At 33.8% G+C, this 26,068-nt stretch overlaps 1 protein-coding gene across 1 annotated transcript in view; it reads left to right on the forward strand.

Annotated features, from left to right (window-relative positions):
• Positions 1 to 26,068, forward strand: part of BBS9 (Bardet-Biedl syndrome 9) — a 285,204-nt gene that overhangs the window by 51,793 nt on the left and 207,343 nt on the right. The window contains exons 10-19 of the mRNA XM_041466709.1: positions 2,143 to 2,324; positions 5,597 to 5,673; positions 7,807 to 7,860; positions 9,733 to 9,835; positions 10,791 to 10,895; positions 12,876 to 12,890; positions 16,315 to 16,455; positions 18,616 to 18,711; positions 22,899 to 23,071; positions 24,899 to 25,051. Coding sequence (XP_041322643.1) covers positions 2,143 to 2,324; positions 5,597 to 5,673; positions 7,807 to 7,860; positions 9,733 to 9,835; positions 10,791 to 10,895; positions 12,876 to 12,890; positions 16,315 to 16,455; positions 18,616 to 18,711; positions 22,899 to 23,071; positions 24,899 to 25,051 — 1,099 coding nt within the window. The remainder of the gene's footprint in view (positions 1 to 2,142; positions 2,325 to 5,596; positions 5,674 to 7,806; positions 7,861 to 9,732; positions 9,836 to 10,790; positions 10,896 to 12,875; positions 12,891 to 16,314; positions 16,456 to 18,615; positions 18,712 to 22,898; positions 23,072 to 24,898; positions 25,052 to 26,068) is intronic.

Genomic DNA, 26,068 nt, shown 5'->3' on the forward strand with positions numbered 1-26,068 from the left:
CAAGTAGAGAGAGAAACCACGACTCATGCTTAGTTCCAGTTCCTGCTGATAGTTTGCAGTTTGTCAGAAAGTCCCTTTAGGATACAAGCCCCAAGCTCACTGGTCACAAAAAGGTCATGACATTCACAGGATGGCTGTTAGCACAGGTACTGGATATGTAAGTTGAAAATTAAGTATTAAGTCTTCCAGTTATTTTTCTTTAAGTATTTGTTGGGTGAGTCTTGGCATCTCCAGCCTTATGGTGCTCACAAAGACAGCTTCCTGTTACTTTTTTGGTAGGGTATGCTGAAAAATTGCATGTTAAAAGTTGCAGTGGTAGATGGAAGCTTTTCTGTAGCAATAAGCAGTAGTCCCAAAAAAGAAGACTGTTTCTGTTTAAGATGAACTTACATGATAGATAAGGGGAACATTGTGTTTGAGTCCTTTTATGTATGTTCTGTTCGAGAAGACAGTTCACATTTGCATGTTCCGGTCTCAGTGAAGGGCTGACTGGAGGTACCTTTTGTCCAAAAAACCCTCACAAGAAGTTTCCATACATTCATAATTCAACAAAGAGATTTATTTCTTTCACAGAGTAAAAATTGCTTTCTGTAGAAAGAGGAAGCTTAAACTTACCTACAGCTATTACTTGCTTGTATAGGGCCCAGTAGGGTCTTCATTCCTGTGTACAGTTCTAACTATACAGAGTTTAGATGATCTCAGTTACAGCATAGTTTTTCCAGATTATTTGATTGCAGCTGTAGAACCACCACTTCGATTGTGGCTTTAGTGTGCTATAAAAAGACATTTTGAACAGCACAAGTAGACCATCAGTGATCAAAATTAATCTGTGACATCTGTTGGCTTTTGTAATTACTATTGCCACGGAAAATTTTGGATTGAGGTTTTCTATCTGTGTGTTCTGGAGCCATGCTACAAGACCATGTAGGAAACCAGAGAGAATTCTATTTCTTCTGCATAGCTACCTGCCTTTTCATTGTACTAGAGGAAGCCTTTGAAAGGTATCAGTGTATGTAAGTTAAAAGAATTTTTGTTAATTCTGTATGAATTATAGCTTGACCGCTTACATAAATTCAGTATCTTACAAGGGTTTAATTAGTGTGATAGTGAATTAGGCCTTCTTGTCCAAAGACTTTTTATATCTAAGAATTAGATTTGATCTATCTTTGCTTTTTATGGCAGTTATGTTTCATGCAAAGGCAGTATCTGCTATAAGATATTCTGAGGTTGAGTAAGAGCAAATTACTGGCATGAATGTGTAACATCATGATTATGAAAGTGAATACAGGCTTTAAATTTAATTAAAAGTAGGCATTTAAAAAAATAAAGTGAAAGTTTATGCTCCTAGCATAAACTGTTAACTTCTGTGCTGGCTCTTACTGTTCAGTGTCTCTTCTGTTAGGAGTAAGCTTCAAATTAAGCAAAATGCTGGCAGTAGTCCCTATTGTCTCATAGTTTGTTAAATACTTTCCTGAATCTTGCATTTGCATTGTACAGATCAGATAAGCAAAACGAGTGAGAGTTTTGTAGGAGCAATGAGGTACTTTTCCCTTGAGAGAAAAGAGACTATAGCATAGCTAATAAAACACTCACTTGTATTGATTCAGAGAAGTGTAAGGGGAATGCTCTGGATCTGTGTGGTTTCCTCTCAGATGGATACTGCAGAGAAGAGCCAGCCCAGGTTTGAAGCCAGCACAGTAGCTGCAATAGCAGCCAAAGAATTGGTTAGGGGAGCTATTAATACCATCAAAGCCCTAAAGCTGTCTTCTTTGTGAGCATCTTCCGTCTGTTCATGATTTCTTCTAACCCCTTTTTTCCCTTCCCCTTCCCCTCCCCTAGATTCCTTTTCCTGCATAGTAATCTAAATATTGCAACTTCAAAAGACTTAGATGAATAAAGAGGTTACAACTGTCCAGTGTGTTCAGCTTGTTTGTCCTTTCCATTACCTCTCCTGATTGTACAGAGATTCACAGATTCCAAGGGCCCTTTAGTCATCTAAGACGAATCCATTCTTAGGTATGATTGCAGTAAGTGGGAGTAATATTAATGAAGTTGTCCTAATTAAGGAATAAATATTATTATCAATGTTATTGCTTCTGTGATTCTTCCCAATTTCTTAGTAAGTTTTATTTTTTTGTGCAGAGACTTGAAGGGTGTTATAGTCACTCTGAGTGATGATGGGCGTCTTCAGTGTTCATACCTTGGAACTGATCCTTCACTCTTCCAGGCTCCTAAGGTTGATTCTAGGGAAATGAACTATGAAGAAATGAATGCTGAAATGAAAGAGCTTCAGAAAATCATCAAGGAGGCCTCAAAAACACAAGGTACTCTTCTTTCTTGTTCTATATTTTTACATACCTTTATCCACCTGACTTACCTTTGAGCACTTTAAAATATTTTAGTTTCAGACTTTACCCATAGTCACATTTCTGTAGAAAATTTAGTATTTAAGAAAAAAAACAAAACACATCCTAGATGGTAAAGCCCTTGGATAAAGGGTTTTTTCTTTGTATTTTCATAAATCTGTTGGAAGGCTAAAGTTATTTATAACTTTTTCAGGTTGCAGATAATTCTCACTAGTGCAAGGGTTCAGAATAAAAACTGATGGTGCGTAGACTACCCAAAGGCAAGAAAACGTGAAGAATTTCAACAATCTGATGTAGTTAGGTTTCAGAGGGAATAAAAGTATTGCCGAATTCTGTTTATTAATACAAATGACTTTTTAAGTTATGAAATTAACAAAAAATGGCTTTTTGAAAAGCAACTTTTCTGTTAGTTTGACTTTTCAAAAGCATATTTGTAGAACTGAATGGCATATCAGATGATGATAAATTCTGGAATTTATATACATTGCTAATAACTTGCATAGATTTTATTCAAGTAAGGGCACATAATTTCTATAGAGACCCCTCAAAGTTTATGTTTTCATAACTGTGTTTTTAAACATCCTGGCTTGTGCAGGGAATTGGAAGCACGTGATTTTACGGGAAGCTATGGATAAATCTTCAACAAATAGAAAGAACAAATTAATTTTTTTTCCTTCATGATAGATAGCATGTTCTTAAAAAGAATTAAAGAAATAGTTTTGGTTTTCTAGGTGAAAAGAAAAAAAAGAGAAACCTCACAGCTGAAATTCCTAGAAAATAAAAATTATTTATCTGCAGGCATGAGTTTGATTCTGCAACACAAAGATTTCTTTGTTTTGTAATTACATGTAACTTCAGCCATTATCATGGTAGACTTATATCAGGATTTTAATTTTCCGAATCCAGAAATGTGTTATTTAAGCATACAGATGTGGATAAATTCCACCGATTTTTACCACAGTCCATCCCTATGGGTATTTGACAATTTTGTCTGTCTGTCATAACCAAAGGAAAGAAAAGCATGGCGGAAAGAGCAAATCAACAAATTTGAAGTGAACCAACTTCAGCTTGTTAGTTTCAACATGCTGCCTAGAAACTCTAAGGAGAGATAAAGGAACTGTAGCTATCCTTTTAAAATTTTGTGATAACTGTCATGAATGATAAATTTGCTATGAATATTTTTAATTTTTTTCACTATTATTTTTTCTTAATTTCCTTTTCTTCCTCAGTTTGTCTAATCTGATCTAAGATTTTCAGATGAGTGTTTTCAGATGAGTTTTTATGGATGCTCTTTTGGTAGTGGACGGATGTCCTGATGATGTTGTTTGGCTTTCTTTAACTGGGTGTAAAACTTGTACAAGAATATTTTTATACAACAAAACATTTTACTTGTGAAGAATACCTGTCAGTTTTGGATGTTTTGGCTTTGTTTCATTTTGGCTTTGTTTTTCTTAAAACTTTAGTGTGAGCCTTGGTTGTCATTAAGTTACTCCTAAGCACAATCTTTAAAATGACCCATTGACTTTCTTGTCTTTTGAATTCATGCTTGTGCAGTCAGAGCTTGTGTTGTTTTGAAAATATCTCCCCTTATAAGGAAATAATTTTTCATTGTTTCATTTTGACTTTCAAATGTGGAAGGTATTTAGAATTAGATCATTGTATTAAAAAAACCTTAGGGTAGTTATTTCCATAAATGTCTTGTATTTCTGTCCAGTGCTGACCATTAAACTGTTGAACTTAAGCTGTTTTATACATTTCGAAGAATAAGGATTTACAGTATAAACTGATGAAATATTTTAAAATCTTAACAATTATACTAACTTAAATCTAATGTTACTTGCATCAGTCTGGATGACATAAGTGATTAAATGTGTTTTGGCTCAGTTTAATAGTAACAAAAAGCTGATACTTATATGTGAACTTTGATTGTAATCTCTGTTATACTTCTAATAGAAAAATTACTTTATGACAGAGGTTGCAACATCGTTAGCTTGAAGAAGCAACCAGAAGAGAAATGGTTAAGAAGGGATAGAAAAAGAATGGACTGTGCTGTGCTATGTGTAATTGACAGGACCAGTTCTTTGCAACTGTGGCAATATGAAACAGGCCTAAACTTCTTTTCTAGGTGGTATTGGAGAAATGTGTTTAGATTTTGCTTTCCTCTCTTGTAGTTAAAGGAGGTATTTCTCTCTGAGCACAAAAAAATGAATACTTATTTTCTGTCTTCATCAAATCTTACCCCTTGACCCTCTTGTTAGAAAGAGATAATGTGCTGTCTGCTAGTTCTAGGTAATTTTCAGGACTGCATGTAATAAAATTCTTGCAGCTTTCTGAATGTGCTCATGCTCTCAGTTATTCAATTAATATGTTAATTCCCCCTTTACATCAACTCTTTACTCATTACTGTAGGAACTGTATATTTCCTGTTGAGATTTTTCAATTTTTCCAATACATTTAGTAAGTTAAAAAATAGAAATGCTTTTCAGAAAAAGTGCAAATACCCTAGAGCTGTACTTCTGGACTCTCAAGAATTTCTGTAATTCCTCAAGGTTTTGTAAGGCTTTAATTTGTATATATTTTTTTTTTTAATGTGTGAATTGGCATCAGGTTTTGTATTATGGATTTTAGTGAGTTTGTAGCATTCTTTTGTCTTGTATGTTGATAGTCCTAGAAATCATCTGGTGTCTTATTTTAATCAAGCCACATGTAATGGTTTCTACATAAAACTGTGATATACCGCCTAATGCAGAGGAATTTGCTGAAGATTAGACTGTTAGACACAGAATCTTTCGTTGTTTAACATACTTGCTATCAAATTATTTAGATGAAAGTGCCATGAGATGTGTGGTGTTATTTTGGAGGTAGTTATTCATCATGTATTGGCATATGCATGTGAGGACAAAAGTTTAAAAGTACCTTACAGTCTCTGAAGATCATGGATATTAGGTGTAAAATCTTGTTATAGAATGCATCTGAATCCTTATTCATACAGAAATCAGAAACTCAGAATGAGATACAGATTTAGGTTTTCTGTAGAAGTCTAATGAAATTATGAAGCTTTCTTGGAAGTTTCCAAAATCATACACATTGCTATTCTTTTATTACAGTAGTAGGTGTAGAGATCTAACTTTGAGACTTGATGCTGTTGAAATAGTATTGTTTTTAGGAATGTAGCTGAATGTTTTTAAAAGGAGAACTGATTTGCTTTTGCTTTTTTCTTTTTCTTTAAGATATTTTGCCTGAATCTGAAAAGCAGAGAGATGTAACTGTCACAGCAGAAGTTTCACCTGATTTGGATGAAGAATCTGTATGTACCTGTATAAAAAGGAAATTACTCCAAAAAAACCCATTGATTTCAGATGAGTAAATAATGACTGATCATGCATAGTGATTACTATTTACATTTGTGTGACTGAGCTTCATGGCCCACAGTTTTCCATCAATTAGCACCCACTTTTATTAAAGGTTTTAACTAGAATTATTAAAATTATTTATTTATATTCTGTCTGGGGATCTTTAGGTTCTTGGCTGAGCAAACATAAGTGAACAAGAACTTAGGGTCTAGAATAACTTTGTAGTGGTGAGCAGTGGTAAATGTTGGGGGAACCAAAGTGTCACCCTTGGATCTTTCAAAGACAGACTACTCAAACCACTCAAGCTGCATTTTAAGAAATAATCTTTCTCGAACAAGCTGTCATTCAATATTCTTTGTTGTTGCAGCCTAATTAGTTTATTCATGTTGTATACATATGTAGTTTACAAAAATTAGTCAAAGGGGGATTTGGGAGAGCTTGTACATAACGTGCTTGTACATACAGCATGCTTGTTGCACTATAACATCTTTAATTATCCATTTCTGGCCAATAGTTTTTGCAAAACTGATTTTCCACAGCTACTTACTGTTTAAAAAATACATAAGGATATTATTCTATGATAAATGGACCTCTTTATAATATGTGCTAGTGTCCTAGCACTTGTCTGTGGAAAAAAGTGTGACATGGTCTTGGCTAGCTGCAATAATCTGCTCACAACACTTGGAATTGTTAGGTGCACAGAGTGCTCTAATGCTGCTGTGCTCATTTGCTCAACCTTGCAGATGCAACTGGTCTGTTTCATATGTGAGTAACTCAGTCTATCAATCAAACCACAGCCTTAAATCTTTATCTGCCCATATATCTTAGTTTCCTGTGTGGTCGGCTTTTCTGTGGGTTCTTTCAGTAGCTGCCTAGGAAGGAAAAATCTGATAAGATACTTTGTGGGGAAGGATCAATAAGCAAGTGTAGGAACAATTTTAGGGATTCTGTAGTTACCTTGGGAGCTGCAGAATTTCTGATGCTACTTCTGCACTTGTGAAAAGATTGAAATTGCAATGTGTGCGATAAAAGCAAAGAGGATATAGAGTATTAAATTTGTGTAGATAAGCAAGTGGAGGACCATTCTGTTATTTAATACCACCTCCTGTGTGTGGCCTCTGATCCAGGAAATCCAGGTAATTTCTGAAAGCTGAATATGGTAAGGTTCCATATCTTTATACCCCTGCTGTTGTTTCAGAATCAACGACTGGTCGCCAGAGAGCATGACAAGCCTGTATGAAAGTATATGTCTTTTTTAGCTGAGAAAGGTGCACAATGTGCAAATGAAAGTCCTGCTTCTGGAACCCAGAGAGCCTACCAGCTTCCTGACTTCTTATGAAGTCTGCAGAAGTGGCCCTTATACTGTTTTTAATTTACTGTTTTATAATAAGAAGGTATAAGTTCAAATCAGTAATTTGGTATTATAGCAGGAGTGAGAGAAGTGTTTCTTTATAATAGTTTAAATAGGAACATTTTCTTTAACTGTAGTGACTGACCTGTTTCAAAATAAAATATAAACATAATATTAAAATAGACCACAAGATCAAGATAAATTTTGAAGTAGATGGAATTGTCTATTGAAATAGATGTTAACAGGAGTATTGAAGTGCCTGCTAGAATTTTCTTTTGAAGTTTCAGGTATATTTCTGATTATAAAATAGTGTGTGATGATTTTATAGTATGCTATGTTGTGTATATAATATACTGGCAGATTGGAAGTCACCTTTTCCTACTGAATAGTGGAAGGTATTTTCAGAATTTGAATAAATATACAGTGAAAGTAGTGTGCCAGTCAAAACAGTTTCAAATATTCATATATACATCAGAGTGTATTAGTTTCTTATATATACTACATTCATGACCTTTTGCTGTCCTTTTTACAGGGAATTTCAAACAGAGACTTCACATTTTCAGAAGGAACTCAGAAATGTGTTTTGTGTGTTTTAATCTGTCATAGGAATGATAAGTCCTTTAATGTTAATTCTGTGTTTACCAAGTTGATGGTAGGAAAGTAATATTGCTTTTATTGTGTTTTCTTGTTCATGTGGAACATTGAATTTTATCTGTTTTCATCTTTTTCTTCACAGCAAGCCATTGACAGTGAAGTAAAAGCAGGGGCAGTGCCATCAGTCACAGTAAAGGTACTGTGCCTAACTCAAACAGTAGCATTTGAATAGTGGTGGTAAATCGTAACAAACCTGGTACTTTCTGTGTATTTCGCTTAGAACATGAAAATGGGTGAAGTTTGAAATACAATATATAGTTTTGGTTTTTTTTCTCCTTAGTATGACACAGTGTCATTCTAGCAAGCCTTCTGCTACAGTCAGAAAGTGATTACAGTTTTAATTTTGATAGGCTTATCAGTAAACCATCACAGAAACATTATTTGGATAGAATGAAGTAGTTTTGGAAGTCATGAGGCTATTTTTTCCAATGACAATAAATGTTTGGTTACTCAAATGGGAAGTTTATAATCTTCAGCTGCCTTTTTGGTTGTCAATAAACAAAAATAGACTTTCTTTTGTAAAAAGACTTTCATAGCTTTAGCAATTAAAAAATGTAGGAAAATCTAATTAGAAAATTGCAGTTCTTCATGGGAGCTGGTGCCTGTAACTGATTGTAAAGAAAGTGTGTGTATGTGTGCACATGCATGTGCGTGCAAGTGTAGTTTTTCCTCAGTATTGCCTAAAAAGGATCATGATTTTTATTTTTGACTTCAGCATGATCTTCTAAGAATATTAATGGATTTGAATTTTTGAGGACCTTGCAAGTTCTCTTTCTGTCTAGAGTGAAAAATTCAGAGGGTAACTGAACTGTTTGAACCAGATCCCCTCAAACCTAGTGTGGTTTACTTGTACTTGGTCCAACATCTTTCTCTGCATTTTTCATTGCTAAAAATGATACAGGATAAAACCGCTATTCTGATAAAGTCAGTGGTAAGTCTGCTTAAAGAAGTTCAAATGATTTATGTATTTATATATTTCATAAGCTTTTTTTTAATGAGAAGACATAGTTAATTCCCCATTCTCTTTTCTTGTTTATGCATCTTGTACCTTTTATTGAAACAAAAATAGTAAATGTAGGAGTTACCATGTATTCAATTTTTTTCTAGAATCTTTTTACAGCGATAACTAGTGTATTGTTAAACCTAAACCAATGTTGATGTTAATTAAGTTAAAGTAGTCAAAGTAGTTTCCTAACCCTTGAGTAATTTTATAAGCAATTATATTCTAAATTGATTTAACCTGGCTGTAGTGAGCTCCTTGGTAGACCAGCAATGCAAAATAGGTAATATTAGAAATATGGTCTCTATCTATGCAGACCACATTCAGATCTCAGTCACCACTATACTTTCATTTTAGATGTGAGTTAGGGACACTGTTTTGATATCCAATGATTTTGCAGTGGAATAGCTGTGCACAATAGAAGCAACGAGGGCCACTCTATATTTAGCTGAGCTTTCATGATCTGGAGTTGTTGTGCTGAGTATCCTGTATATCGATTTTCTAATTTTGCTTGCAGTAAAAAAAAAACCCAAATAAAACTTGAAGTTATTCAGAAGACTATGCATTACTGTTTGCAGTTAAAGGAAGTAATTTCTTTGGTTATCTTTGATTTTATTCTTCTTGGGTTTTTTTCACTATAATCACCTAACAAATGTGAAGTTTTATATTTGTTTGCATTAGAAGGAATGCTCTTGATGCTTGCAGGGTATTAAGCCCTCAAATAATACTTTACCTTTAGTTTGTGTTGGTTTAAAATTACAAAGAACATGAGAAGTCCCCACAGGTTTTTGTAATCTTGAAAGTTACTGTGTATCATTATTGACTGTGAGTGAATAAGAATTGTAAAATGAAAATACTTGTTTTGAAGTTGAAATTTTAAGTCCTTAAGTGTTGCTGAATTGGTCTTTGCATATTTTCGTATCTTTCTGTTGGTTATGGATTTTTTTTTCTGCTGTACAGATTAATTAGTTGCTTCCTTTAAATACTTCTGTATGTCCCTTGATCTAGATAACAATCCAGAGCAGAGTGACAGCACAGAAGCCAAGCCTGGCTGTGTGTGTGCAAGCTCCATTAGCAGTGACCTGTGACCAGTTTGTCTTCAATGATTTAGGTAAATTATGGCAGTACCATCACAGCTGTTGTATTATTCTCTTACTTTTTCTGAGGTTTGAAAAGGTATAGCCCAGTCTCCAGTGAGCACATTTTTGCAGATATATGGTGATTAAAGCAATTACAAGTTTGCCTTGCCTGCAGTCCACAGCTTCTGAACACTGCTTGGTGGAGGAAGATGAAGTAGGAAAGAGTGGAGCTGTTTCCTTGGTTGTGGTATGGTGTGTGACAGGTGAAGAGAGACAGGGTGGCAGTTTCATGATGGAGGGAAAACCCCCCAGTTATTCTGTAGTACTTCTGCTGGGTTATTTTGTTTTGCTGACATTTCTGTCTATGTAGAAATGCCAGTCTTGGTCTACAAACAGGGACAGCAGGTTTGTCAACTGAGGGACAGTCTACCATCTGTTCCAAATGTAGCATCAGCAGTTTGGGGATCCTAGCTTTTTCCACCTCTGTTGGTAAGTCTGCAGGTGGGATTGCCTTTAAGACTCCGTGGAGCTGAAGGTCAGACAAGTGTGCCTGCTGTTTCAGCTGGAACTGCAGGCCATTTCTGCTCTGAAGTGGGAAGTAATAGTCCCTGTTGAAACAGGGCTTTACTGACTGCTACTCTCATTTGAAGGGGCAGTTCTTATATTTTCTCAATAAGTGATAGGAGCAAATGGCTTTGTAAAATGCCAAAATTACAATGTAAATCTCATTTCTTTTTATATTTGCCATGTTCAGCGTGCTGAATTGTTTTATAGGTTATGCTTCAAGATACTTGGAGGCCCTAGTTTGCCTTTTACAAATTAAGGATTTTAAAAAAAGGCAGTGCAGTGATTTGTACAGTGATTTGATAAAGTTGAACTAATAGGGAAACAATCGTAATTTAGTAGAATAATTCTCAAAGTGCTAGAAAATATGCTGCTTTCATTTGAATGCTCCTATTATTTGATTTAATTTTGTGTAATTTTTAGAACCAGATTCATCTGAGACTGTGGTCCTGTCTGTCTTTTTGAAGGAGAATTGTTCTCCACCAGAACTAGAAGGAACTTGTATGTTTTCATATAATATATCAACAGGTAAGCCACTGGAGACTTGAAAGTGGTGTGCCTTTTTTTTTTTTTTTTTTTTGAGGCCTTTTCCCCTATGTATTTCTTATAAATGTTATTTTGAAATATACTAAAGGCAATAAAATAATGTTTATCTAGTCTTCTAGTTTTAGTTAATATTTTATGTTGCATCAATTTGTGTAATTTGTCTTACAGAGGTAAAATCAGAAGCTTATTGCTTGGGAAACAGCTGTGCCAGCTTTCTCACTCTGTCCTATCAATTTGTTTCTGTTCTGCTCCACCTCTTGGAGTGAGGAGTTGATTACATCTTTATGACTATTCACCCTTCTGGTCTGCCAACAAATGTGCCAATAATGCCTCCCCCACAGAGAATGAGATCTGAATAAGCATTGGGAGTGATTATTCCTCACTTCCTTTTGAACAGATGAACATACTCATTCCAAATAATAAACTAACCCCAAGAAGTAGAAACCAACTTGTTATTTTATGATGCTACAGTGTCCTAGTGATAGAATACATAAATTTATTCTGCTATCAATAACTGAAGATTTATTAGCTTAGCGTTTTACACATAGCCTTGTGAATGTGTCAGGCTACTGAGAAGCTGTATTTAGGCAGGGATTCCATGTTAAATGCTGCATAAACCAGTTTAAGTTGTCAGTTCTTCACTTCTTGCTGCTTGGCTTTGCTCCTGCACCTCCTCCCCTGTTGTGGTCACACAGTCACCGGTTGTTTCTCAGCCAGATTTGCTGATTTGGTTCAGTGTGCAAAGACAGAGCTGTGCCAGCACAAATGGAGTAGATTGGCATGAAAGAAGTGCATGTGTACTAAAGGCTTCTGTGGAGGGTAGTAGTCTTGAGTACTTTATCCTATATCGACACTTTTATGTAAATATTTTCTTTGTATCACTTCACACTTAAAAATTGTGTTTATGATGGTAGTCTTGGCTGTGTGGTGACTGAAATGTTTATTTCTATAAAAATAATGAAATGGTGTTTCTAAAGAAAAGGAAGCCCTCCCTTTTAATTGGGAACCTGCATGAACAGCTTGTACAACTTCAGTCCCTTTGTTCTTTGATTCTGACTGCATATTCCTTGTGACATGCTGTGTATTCATAACTGTCCAAATTAGTGATGTGACCTTAGATTTTTGGAATGACTGAATAGGTAGCACACTAGTGAGTGTCTTGGATCCTCTGATTCTGAAAACTTGCTTTTTGTTTTGCTGGTCTTGTTTCTGTAATTTTGCTCCCTAAGACTGGAAAATAAATGTATTATTTCTTTCAGGTAATGCTAATAAAGCTTAAATTTGTGTTTTAGATATTGAATTGGATTTTGCAACCCTTTTCATTAGGAAAGTAAAAAAATCTTGCATCTTGAATGTGTTTGATGGTTTATATTCTATTAAAAAAAAGAACAAGCAGACATGACATCTAACAGAATTATAGAAACTGAAGAATAAATTTAAAAAAGTTATCTTTGGTGGTTGAATTTTGAAGACTTCTAAGTAAAGGAACATAACTAGGGTTAGGGCTAGGATCTGCTAATTTTTTTATATTTATTTATATTATTAATTTGAGATAATTCTATGGAATTACATACAAATACTAGTGTTACTTGGCAGTCAAATCCTTAAGTGTAATACACTAGTAAAGTGCTTTTGTGACTTCATTTTATCTGAGCAGAGACTGTTTCCTCTTTAGTTTTTTTAAGCTATCCATATTTGTGGCCAAATCACTCTTCAGTCTATCTCTGTGGGATTCAGACAGCTGAAGCTTGATGAGTCAGTCACTTGGATGGGGTTTCACTATTGATGAATGTGGTCTCATGTTTGGTTTTTGGCTAGTATAACGTCTTTATGTATTGTCTACTTAACAAATGTGGCTTAAGTTCTTAAACCCCTGTTATATTTCCTTTTTCTTTTTTTTTAATTTGAGTAATATCTCGTGTTTTTTTTTTTCCTTTTGTCCTGTTGCTACTCATATGGCAGAGCTCAATCCCGAAGGTGAGTGAATGCAAAAAATGCAAAGTTTTATGAGTGGCAGTGTATGCTGAATTAAACAGATTTGGAAGAGACTGTTATTTTGCCTATTGTTTCTATAAGTTCTTATTATTTTTGGTTTGATGCTATGAAGCTGTGGATATAGAGAGCAAAGGTCATAAGGACATTTCTTGGTGAAGCATATTGCACTTTCTCATTTGTAACGCGGGAATTTTGCATAAGTATTATCTTGTACGTTGAGATTGGAGATTGGAAACAATTATACTTTTTTATATCTGTTTTTTTTTCCCCCAGGTTTAGCAGCTAGGCAGCAGCTAGCAATTATATATTTGGTGCAACTGAATCAGCAATTAAGCATTTATGCTGTTTGGGCTGAGTAGCTCTGAGGATGATGTCACAACATGTCTTCATTCCAATTCCTATTGGAAACATTGTATTCAAGGCTGCAAGGCCACTTATCTGTCTGAGACTACCAGCAGTACAAAACTTAGCTGTGATTATGGAAGATACAATTCTTGGAAAAGGCACAATTAAGAGACAAAAAAAGACTGCAAAATTAGCTTATGTATATGCAGACTAAAAAGAGAGAAGGGTGGTTTTGCAGTGTAGTTGTAGATGTGTTGAAAAGATGCAGTGCTTCTGGAAGATACTTTATGTACTTTAAAAATAAATATATTAAATACACATTCCTTCATGTTTTGGGATGGTAAAAAGTTGATTGTCATAGATTTAGAGGTCAACTGAAAGGGAGTTTCCAGTTTTGCAGTTTTTCTAAACAAAAGTTATAGATGAGTATATTTGAGTTTTATTTTTCAGTACTTACGGTCTTTCAAGCTTACTAAGCACAGTAAAAAAAGCAAGAAGGTAACTGTTATGGTTCCCCTCCTTTTCTGGTTTCTGGATATTTCAATGGACCTTGAGGTGTTGGACAGGAAATAGATGCTTGAAATATCTCAATAAGATATTGCTCTTGACAAGAATAACTGTTAGCCTGTGGCATGTTTCTGCTACACAAAGTAATTAAAAAAATTAATGATCAATAAACTGTATAAAAACAAGTGTATACAGTTTGAAAGAATACTATTCTAAAAATGAAGATTGGATTTTTGTTTTAAGAAATATCAAAGCAAGATGAAACCCTTATCCTGAAGAGAATATTGCAGAGCATTATAAACTTTGTAGAATTATCTGTGACAAAATCTTTTTTGGGTTGCTGTGGGGGACACTGCACTACATAAAATCAGGGTCATCAATACCAGAGCAAATATTAATTCTCTGAATATTTAACATCCTAAATTGGGACATCTGACTTTTAATACTTTTTTCATGCACATTAATGTTATGTTTCAAATATAACTAAATGAATTAATGAGGAATTTGGAAATGAAATAGTATCTACAGGGCATGTGTCTGTTTTATTACTGAAGTGCACAGTGTGCCTTTAAATACTAGTACCTCATGAGATAACATTAAACATCATCTGTTTTTTTTCAGATTAGAGGGGAATCTGATTTTTTATTTCCATTTTCTTTTGTTCATTATAGTACTAAAATTGTGTATCATGCAGAATATCACAACTCAAATTGAAGTGAGATGTGTTGCTAGACAGAACATCAATGCGTTGAGGAAATTGTGATTCCCACACTTAGCTACTACTTTGTTTCTTTACTGCCATTTAAAATTCTGAAATACTCTGAAACATTTCCCAGCAAGTTATCACTGTAGTGATAAATTTTGTTGCAGCATTTTGGTTTGTTTTTCATATATGTAGCTGTTTTGTATTAATTGACTAGAAATCTCCCCAGTCTCTTCCAAAAGCTCAGTAATATTTGATTTAGTTTTGATTAGACCTTTGTCTGAAATATTGAAAAGTTATGTTTATGATGAGGCAGACTGATAGCAGACTATGTAGAAAAAAGCTGGTCTGAAAAAACCAAGAAAAATAGAAGTATATATCAAAATCCTTTTGCCTACTTTTGCTACTATTTTTTTCCTGTTGATAAGTCTCCTTGTCAATACTAAGATGCTTGTTTTATGTTGTCACAAGAAAAATTTTACTTTTCCCATCAGATGATGAAGATACAGTTGAATGAATCATTCTGACAGATCATGGATTTATTTTCAAGCATTCATTTAGGAATTTTCCTTGGAACCTGGTGATACTCTAATTTTGAAGACCTGTCTTCAGTTTGAATGAGTCTTCTGCTCAATTTTCTATGATTTTATATTTATAAGTTGCTGCAGAATAGTTACTTGGAGGCATTATCACCCAGCCAAAACAGCTTGTGAATTGACAAGCACAGGGAATAATCTGAACCATATGGTAGCATTTTTTCCCTGAGATGCGTCTTAGAAGTAAATTTTCATTGGAAGAGATCTGAGAAACAGCAAACAAACAAAATTACTAGAAAAATGGGTTTCTTGGATGGCTATTGAATGTTTGAGCTCAATTTTTATATTCTCTGTATATACCTCTGTGTAGCTATCAGTTTCATGACTTTTCTGACAGTAGTTTACTTTATTGTCTCTAAAAATCTGTTTTGTTGAACAAGGTTTTCCTGTAGGTGTTTCATCAAAAAATTGTCCTTAAAAATTCCACAATCTTCTTCTCAACAGAGCAAGCACTCCATATTTCATAGCAATGAGCACTTTTGCCTTTTGCATAGAATATACCAGACAATCTCTGACATGCCAGCAATTTGAAACAATATTTATATCTGAGAAAATTTTAGACACATTCAAATGTGTTTTCTGAATGTTAATGTTAAAACTTCCTTTCTCCTGCACCATTCTGATGCAATTGCTTGTGACAGTAGATTCCAATATTCAGGGCAGTAGCCATCTGTTTTATTATGATGTAATCAGTTGAAATATAGAATTTATTATATTTGAGTAATAGCCTCCATTGGATACATTCTTTTTCTAAGCCACAGACCTCTGACAGATAATATGAAGGTTGCGTAGATGTTATTTAAGAGTATATGAAAAAGAGTAAATATACTCATGAAAAGCATTTAGTTTGTGATATTCCTGATAAAAATGTTGATGCTTCAATTCTGTATTTGAAGCATTGGGAGTAATTGCAGCTGTTGTTCATGTTGAAGTAGTATTGTTAGTCTAGAGCATTAAATAAAACTAATCTTCATTGCATGTTAATTAGTATGAGTATAGTATGCAGTAGTTTTATTAATAACTCTTACTTTCCCATCCATATGAAAATGTTCACTTGAGAAAGTAAATGGAAGTATTCAAATTTAAAGATATTTTAGGCAGAAATTTTTAAGAAAAATGAGAATTTTATATAGTTTTGGTTTTAAGGCATTTCTTAATCACATTAAATATCTTGTTATACCTCTTTGAGGACAATGGTATGAAGTATCCTGTATTCAGAATGTGGAAATGAAAAATCTGTGTTCTTTCATTATAGGAATACCAAGAGTTTCACAGTGTAACTTCAGTCTGCCTTTGAAGTTAGTTTGCTTTCCAGCTCAACCTTCAAAGGCAGCAAACCACAAGCTAACTATTGATACCAACAAACCTCCCATCAGTTTTGTCACCATTTTTCCAGGTAGGTTTTAAGTATAAAAGGTGTTAGAAGCTCCCAACAGGAATTTTTTGTCCATGTGAAGTAATTAAAAAATCTTCTGTTAGTATATTAAAAAATATATTTTGGAAGAAATGATGGCATAATATTTCAACAATAATACACCTGGGGTAGTATACCTGTCTCTGGTAAAACTGCAGATTTCTTTACATGGTGTAGATCTAATTTTTATGTATGCAAACAATAATTTTACATAAAATTGCTTAAGCAGTGTTGTAATGGGGAAATAATGGACATTCATTTAAAAAAGGTGAGCAGGGCAAAGCAGAAGTGGTAAATGTTGTATGTAAGGGGTACATTTGCTTTGGAGGATCACTTGTGGAGTATTTGATGTGTCAGTCTGAAGCTGATTATATTAAATAATTTCAGTAACCTTCCTGAACCAAAAAGACTTGAACATGTTATTATTTTCTGATGTTCAAACCCAAACTATGTTCTCTTTTCAGCATTATATTAAAGTAGCATGAAGGAGAAGTTAATTTCTTCTTAGGACTGGAAGAAGAAGAATGAAATTGAGTACTATAAAGTGTAATGTTAAGAAAATAAGTTTTGCAGTAATTATGCACTTGCAATTGGAAGAGAGAGGAGGTGGAAGTTACCACAGGAGTAGTCTGTGGTACAGTATGTTGTAATTATAAGCAAACAAATAAAAATTGAGAATGCATTATGCAAAATGTTTCCATGCAGGAAACCAATATCATGTTACTGTGCACTGGCAAACTGAGTGCTAGTTGCTGATATTAAATAAAATATAATGTATAAAACTCAAAAGTGTGGAAAAATATTATCTAGAGATTTCAAGATAATTAAAAGAAAGTGAATAATTTAGCTTAATAATACATAAGCAAAAAAAAAAGGTAATACAGACTTCAGTAAATTTTGTGGCTATATCATGGGTCTAGATTATCATATTAGCACAAGAAGAAATTAATAAACAGGGCTTATGAAGTAATTGTGAGTAAGTTCAGTCCGGCAGTGATTAAATTTTAGAAATTCAGATGACTAAGGTTCTGGAACGATTTGCTGTGAGCTGTATGGGCCAACAACTTTGCTATTGTATTTTAAAGATTAGCTGCATCTCTTTAAAAGCTTATATAATATATTTGTCTGAGAAGAGCGATGTAGGCTTTGTTTGTGTGTTGGTTGTTGTTGTTTGTTTGGGTTGGTTTTTTTTTTTGTAGCATGATTCTCTCCATTTTAAGGGTAAATATAGCTTTTCTCTCAACTGGATGTGCAACATTTTTTTATAAGAGTCTTTATTTTGAGGTTTTAATAGTGGGCTTCCATTATGGCTAAGCAATAATGCTTTCAGAATAGTACATTGTATTTTACTTTTAGCCTAGGGATTCATTGAGACTACAAAACAAAGCATAGGACCAAGAAGGTATTAAAATGTTCTGATTTCTGTTAATTCCATTTACAGTGATTAAATAAAGAGTATGCTGTTTATTATGTTTATATTTATTATTATGACGTAATTTGTAAACAAACTTTGAATTGGTGAATGCAATAAGAGTTGTATCTCTTCTCCTTGTTTTGCCTTATTTTCAGGAGAAGTAGAGGGAGTTGTGGTAACAAAGAATAGTTTTAAAAATATGGTATTCTAAAATGAAACCTTTTAAACTGGTATAATCCACTACATGGAATGAAAAGAAAGGTGGGCATGGATGGACTTTGCAGAATAGCTAGTTTTAGCAAGCTGGATATTTGTTTTGCTCTGTGTGGAAAGCTAAAAAGAGAGTGGGCTACATTTAAGCATTTTAATGATAATTTCTGCAAAAGTTTTGCATAAATATTTGAATTAAAGGTGACCTGGCATTTGGTGAAAGTGGTAGTCTTTGGGCTGTACACTAATTGCAGTTCTTTTAGAATGTACAGACTGAACTCTAGGAAACCAACCTTTTGTTTTCAGGCTGGGAAGGGGAAACTGTGTGGCTCACATTCCATCTGTGAATGAAGGAAGGGTGTACTAAACTGCTGATATTTGTTACTTTTGAACCCTAAGAAGGGGAATGATCACATTCAATTGCTTGTGCAAAGATTGATATAGTCCTGCCTATGGACTGAGATTTGCTGAATGCCAGTGTCAAATTACAGAAAATGGTATTTAACTTTCTTTTTCAGACTTTCTTGATCCATCTGAGGGTGACCAAGCAAATGCTCTGGGATTTCAGTTTCTAACTGGTTCAAAAACCACTCTTCTTGCTTCAAAAACATCTCGTAAGTTCTATCAGTATTAGAGTAAAAGAAGTCTGGTCGTCAGTTAGAATATGTACAAAATGAGATTGTGGATCATGCAAAGAAGGATAATAAGTATTTGGAATTAAAACAGGAGTTTCAAAGTGTTAATTGATGGTTTCTTACCTCCTTTCAAGAATAAAACTGTATAACAAAACAAAAAAAATCATACTCAAAATATAGTATACTACAGTGGTAGTTCTCTGAAGAAATTTGATTTCTTAAAGCTTTTAGCAATGTTTTTATTCATAAACGAATACTGTCATTATAATAATGGAAAAACCCCTCATCTTAAAGGAATTTCAACATCTGTGTTTGGAATTAGTCACCTACTGAAATTTTTGAAAGGGATTAAAAAGCAAATTTCTAACTTCCCTCTCACTTTGAGTCATCCTTGACTTAAATTAGGCATCAGACCCTACTTGCTTCTCTACATCTGAGTAAATGCCCATCTCTTCTCTTTAGGTGCCTGTATATCTTTGTAAGTAAGAGATTATGATTCAAGATCTTTCTTATTGTGTTTAGAGTGTATGAACATACATGTAGATAAACTGTTACCTGGTCCAGTATCTATTGTATAGGGCAGTTTGTGATGTAAGTAGTCTTGTTCCAGCCACCTAAATTTGTGCTCTTTGAAAGAGATAGGTTCTCTTAATTTTCAAGAGTTTATGATCTTGCTATGTACAACTGCTCAACTTGCTAAACTCTTTCTTGGCATGTGCCTTGGAACCACATAAGTTCAATTGTGTTTAGCATTTTCCATGCCAGCAGAGCACAAAGTCTTCATTTAATACAGCAGACTACAAATTGAAAAGCTAGAAAAGCAACTGTGCACTGCAGAGGGTTCAGTTGGAACACTGTGTGAATGCTTTGTAGAAACTGATTTGAATTAAAAATCACAATTTGATTTGTTGATGTGAATTTTTTTTCAACACCGAGATAATATTCCTTACTGTTTTCAGAAATCCATATTTGTGATGGGCTATATAAATATTGATGGGGTCAGCTGTGAGCTATGAGATAGTATTTAATACCTTTTCTAATGTAATCACATGTGTTAAAAACAGAAACCATCTGGAGAGTAATTTTCATTGTACCAAGAATCGTTTTACATTTCTAAGGATCAAATGTATCTATTTTGTTTTTTGTATGCATTATTTACATGCTGTTTCATTGTTACTTTGTTTTTAATATTTCTTTAAATAGGACAACTTGAACCTATTTAATTAAACTAGAAGTGCAATGATAGTTTTTAAAAACTAAAGAATTGAAAGGATTTACAAATAACTTTTTCCTGGATTGCAGTTTAAATCATTGATTTGGACTTTTTCTTGCATAGTTGTTAAATCTGATTGCTGTAAGGACAAATTTATTTCTGTGTAATGAATATATTTTAGTTTTTACTGAAGGCCATAACTTTTAATCTCACACACCCCAACCCCCCGTCTTCAATCTTTTCCTCTCACGTTTGTTTATTCACCAGCTAGGAATGACGCTTGCAGTCTTAGAATAAACTTTCCCACACTGCTTTACTAGTGAAGTTCACTTTACAAAGGAGCTTCACAATATCTGTTTCTCTTAGTGTGGCTACTCATTTACTCTGTATGGGAATCTTAACTTTAGAAAACAAATGAGTAGTATGATGTCACTTTCTATGTTAGCAGCCTCCTTCCAGCATCCATTTCATGCATTGAACTGAGCTGGTTAGAGAAGGTCTTAGGGGGGGAATTTGCTAATTTGAAATGTAACTAACTAAAACTTATTTAAAGGTAAATATTTGTAAAAACTCTGATAGTCAAGCATAATTCAGAATATTTTTATAAACAGAGACTATTGATTATACAAAAGCATTGTTTGCTAGAATATCATGATACTGAAATGATTGTGCTTGACTGAGCAGATCTTCTGTGAAACTAATGAATGTAGATGAAATTATGTATTATTTAATAGGTACTTTGCTATGTAACACTGAGTTTATACTTTGTAAAAGTGCTTATGTGGCATTTTAACTGAGAAAATGTTCTTCAAAAAGAAACCTCTATTTATAGATAAATTTTTACTAGAAGTAATGGTGTTTCAGAAAAGTAAAAGAAGTTTTAAAGGTCAAACCTTATTTCTGGTTTTCCATGAAAGGAGTTTATCATGGACAATTTCCAATATTCCTTATCAAATAGACCTTAAGTTCTGAATGGGAAGAGCTGCATGTAGCAATGACACTCATCAGGTTCAGTTGGGTTTCATTGCTGAAGCTGCAAACAGGAGCAACAGCTGTTTTCATGTTAGTTTTTTAATTCTATTAGCTAATCCATTTTAACCAGTGTAGCAATTCAAGATATTACTTCAACTTGTCAAGACTGCTGCAAAGAAGCCCAGCCTGAAGTAAATCTTGTCAGAAAATATATATTAAAAAGTAGGTTGCACCAGCTAGATTAAGACTTTAAGACATTTTTTTGGGCTGAAATTTTTAAAGTTGTCTTTTAATCAAAGTGTAAGGAAGGCTTGACTGCTAACTGTGGCTGGGTTGTTTTTCTTCTGATGTGGGTTTCCTAACTGAGAAGTGAACTGAATGTTCTAAAGTTCCTACTGGCAGAACAGCTATTCCAAATGCAGGTTGTGCTATATGGACAGCCTGTTGTAGTGTGAAAGGACTTTGTAAGCTATTTAATTTATTGATGCCTGTCAGTTTCCTGCTTTTCTGTCATGTTAGTTTCTGAAAATCTGCTGTGAAAATCTGCTGTAGTTTTCTGTAATGAAGCTTATTTTAACAAAAAGACTAATGCAATTGGTTAACCATCATAAAAGTATGGGATGAACAGAAGCACAGTTATTTCTTTTTCACTGTATTTCTGTTTAAAGCATGCATTTAGTTTAACTAAAGATTCTCAGTTTTGTAATGTTTCCAAATCTAATTTGTCTTTTTTGAGACTTGGAACATCACAAAAACGCAAATGACTGCGATGATCTCTACTCAGGCCATGGTAAAATTAGATTGTGTTTGTATTGACCAACAAACAGTGTATGGAAACTAAATGTGCAATTTGGAGGAAATTAGTTTTGTCCATTTTAAACCATTAATGTATTAGATCGTCAATTATAAATGGAATGACTGTTGATTTGGCCTGAAAACATCTGAGCTAATTTCCGTCAAGGAAAAATCACTTAAGGCAAAGTATGATGATACATCCAAGTAAGTCCAGCCATTACATTGCGAGTGTTTAAAAAATGGATATTAGGTCGAATGCTATCTTTAGCAGATGGTGTTCTTTTCTTTAACAAGCATGTTTTTAAATAAAACTTGCTTCTTTCCTGTTACACTGTAAACAGAATTTGTCATTCAGTATTCAGTGAAATACATATCCCGGGAATGATGCCAGTGGTAATGTCAAACAATCTTGAATTAGTAATGTTGAGAAAATTTAAAATAAGTACATGCAAGTTTAAAAGAATTGATTTACTGTGAACCTTTTTAACAAGGGCAAAAAAACAAAAAAAAGGAATGATTTTTTTTCATAGCTACATTTCTATCTATCCTTTTTTGTTAGTTATTGGCAGATGTGTAATGAAAAGATGTATGGAACTAATGTTTGAAAATGCTTTATCTGAAAAAATTAAAATTGAAAGGCTGCTATGATTTTCCACAATGTTTTTCTCAACAACTATTTGTTAGTATCAGTTAGTTCTGTTAATCAAAGTAATAGTAATATTAGTTAATTCTGATTTGATAGAAGCTGGAGAGAGGATTATACAAACATGAACTAGAAATAAAATCTCATTCCACTAGCCTGGTACTTTGCAATTCACTAAAATCTGATGAGTTAAATTAATTTGCTGGGACAGATAACACTAGCTATCAGGATTTATTTTTTCACTTCAGTTTATATTAACACTTTTCATTTCTACACTGAGCCATTTTTACCAAGTCATAGTATGTAGTTGGATAAGAATCACTTTTTATTAATATTAGTTGTATTTAAAGTGAAGCATAGCACAGTCAGTAAGATCCAAGTATTTCTTTAACACTAGTGAATGTACATGTCTTAAGAAAATCTCATTTAGACTTTGGATACAGTTGACAAGTTCTATTTGAGTGCTAGCTAAACTATTGTATAGCGAATTTATGTGTTAGAAAACTGTGTTTATTAGTCTTGTATTTGTTCTTGCACTCAAAGAACGATACAGGATTCAGAGTGATCAGTTGGAAGACCTTTGGTTGGTAACAAAAGAGCTCATACACCGACTAGAAGAGCATTTCAAGAAGCAAAACTGCAAGGATTTTGCATGTTCCTTTTCTGGTTCAATTCCCCTGCAAGAATATTTTGAACTAATTGATCGACATTTTGAGGTATGTTACATAAAATGTGACTTGCTAATGGTCTGCTAGTTTAAAATTGGATTTTAGTGCAATGATTAATCAGATTGTAACTACAGTATCACAGACATTTGACTTTCAGAAAATACAAAGCTGTATCTAAGGGAAAGTCCCTTCAGATTTTAAAAAACTGCCCTTGTAGAAGTATCATTGGAGGTTCAAGGAAGTTTGCCAGACCAGAAATAAAAGAAATGTAATTACTTTTTCCTATTTGGCCATGCAGGTGACAATGAAAAATCTCCAGTAGTTCAGCTAGCTTGTAGAAATAGCTAATAAGTTAAAATACATGCATTCTTTCTCCCATACCTTTCCAATAAAAAGAGAGAATTGTTATTTGAAAATTTCTGTTAAACTCATATATTTGAGCAAAAGCAACAACATATGTGTGCAAGAATGAAAAACACTATTGGATGTTTCCTCATGCTGCCAAATTTTCTGTGTGGTGGAGCTGTCACTGCCCAGAAAGATGGAAGGTGTCATTGGGATTTTATGGGGTATTTTGAGTAGTCAGCCTATAATGTGGTCTATATTTCAAGCTCTTGAGTAGTTATTCTATTGTCTTTCAACTGATTTGAGAGTAAAAAAGTTGATTTTTTTTTTAAAAAGTGACTGTTTTTGTAGAAATGCCTTAAACCTAGACTTCTTTAGATTGTATAGCAAGCTTAAATAAATTGAATTTCAAAATACAGGTGTGATTTTTGGGATGCTAATTTAAACTCTAATTATATTGCATCTGGCTCTTTTGAAATTTCTGAATTTATGCTGTAATTATCTGGTCTAAAAAATGTCAAATTATCTATTTAAGGCATTTCTATGCTTCCATCCCTGTTAGTTTCAACATACTGTTTTTTTGGCAAGCTTAGGAGAAAATTACCTGAGTTATCCCTTACCTGAGATGTCCCTTTTTTCCTACTACTTCTAGTAAAACTTCATAGTGTTTCTTTTTCCCTTAGCACCTCTGAACTGTTTTTCATAATAATGTACTGATAGAATGACATTTGCTTATTTTTAACTATAATCTGGTATGTAAATTTAAGAAACTTTCCTTTTCTCTTCATTTTGGGGCATTTTTGCCTGCATTTGGAAAGCTGTGTGTCTTGACGTTTCTTCTGCTAGCTATAACATCAGCTGTACAGTGGTATCGCAGCTTTTTGAAAGACTCATCTTTAGTAATTTTTATTTTTGAGGCATGTACTGGAAAGTGTACATTAAGTGCCCAGATAATAAAAATTCTTATTTTATCTTTTAATAATTTTATCTTTTAAATGTTCTTTTGTGAACACTTCAAGGATTTTTGTTGCTGTTAGCTAATCAGTATAGATAAAGGGAAAAAGGATTTAAATTCAGAAAAAGACAATAATTCAATCAGTACAGAATTCAGTACTTCTTTTCATGGTGAGGGAATAACTATTTGCTTTCTACTGCAATGAATATCAAATCCAGTACACTGCACATGTGTTGTAAATAGCACACCAAACCAAGAAGAAGCCTTTGTGTCTTGGTGGTGAAACTTCATTCTTGTTAATAGGCTTCTAGATGAGATGTTTATGCATTTTCACAGGTTATTGTGGCTGTTGACTATTAGTTTTGATTTCAGTGACAAATGATAATTCTTGAAAGTGTTAAGCTTCAGAAGGTGTATAAAGTATGCAACTGGCATAAATGGTATTCATATTTGAGTATCTGTGTATTACACTCTGTCTCAAAAATTTTCCTATCCTTCTTGCATTTCATTTGGAATGTACATACATGAATGTATATGACCCTTGACCTGAGTTCTTGAAACCCCTTAAATTGCAGCTACGTTTGAATGCTGAGAAGTATCAGGAGCTGTTATCTGAAAGGGCTGTACAGTTTCGAGCTATTGAGCGGCGACTCCTGACACGATTCAAAGACAAAACTCCAGCTCCTCTTCAACATCTGGACACCTTGCTAGAAGGAACATTCAGAGAGGTCAGTACAGTTTGATTATGAGCCTAACCTTTCTTTATCTTGTTGGTAAAACCCGGCTTAAAGCACATAAGCTATGCTTTCCTGGTTACATTTACCATCCAAGAGACCAGGAAGCAGTAATTTGTTTAACCTAATAGTCCCTGTAACTTTCCAGATGATTTGCAATAGTTTTATTTAATCTGTGACCACAAAATCTTTACTCCTGGGTCATACCAGCTTGACAGCACATCATTCTTTCCTAACTGATGTTGATAGTGTAAATATTTTATAGTTCATGTGAAAATATTTTATAGTTCATAGCTTGTGTAAATATTTTATGGTGCACTGTAAACTGGTGGAATAGTTTGGCTAGGGTAACATTCACAACAAAATTGTCTGAGACTGACCATGTCCTTCCTATGGGGATTTATGTTCTAATCATTTCAGAATGTGATATCTGCAGAAGAACAGTGTTTTTAAAAAAGAAATCCTTCCCAAACCACCTCCATGCTGAACAAAGAATAAACCAGTTTTTCTTCCTGCCTGAGCTCTGTGTTGCTTTAGGATAACTTTTTAATGATGTGTCCCGTTTGTTAAGAAGTTATTTTACATGTTTTGTGCTTTTCTGTTGGAGGATCTGATTCTACTTTCTGACATTCCTTGTTTGAGAAGCTGAGTCATAATTAGAGTCCTTACTGGAAAAAAGACTTACCTTTGCAGTGTTGTATATCACAACAGCTAAAATCCAAAGGTGTTAAAGAAAAGGTATTTTCCCCTACTGTTCATCTAAGAAAATATTTATTTAAATTGGACAAAACTGCCTTTCCATGTATGCTTATATGTAAGTCAGATTTGCTTTTATTCCAGTCTGTACTGAGTTCACAGTAATATTCTAGTCTTTACTGAGTTCACATGAGTTTACATGAGATGATTTAAGTTTGAAAGTGGGGATTTTCTGGTTGCTTTAATAAGTACTAAGTATTGTGCTAGATGGGTTATTCTTTAACACTTTGAAATGGCATGACTAAATAAGCCTGA

The sequence above is a fragment of the Pyrgilauda ruficollis genome, unplaced genomic scaffold (assembly GCF_017590135.1).
Source record: "Pyrgilauda ruficollis isolate IOZ18807 unplaced genomic scaffold, ASM1759013v1 scaffold2, whole genome shotgun sequence".
Taxonomy (NCBI): Eukaryota; Metazoa; Chordata; class Aves; order Passeriformes; family Passeridae; genus Pyrgilauda; species Pyrgilauda ruficollis.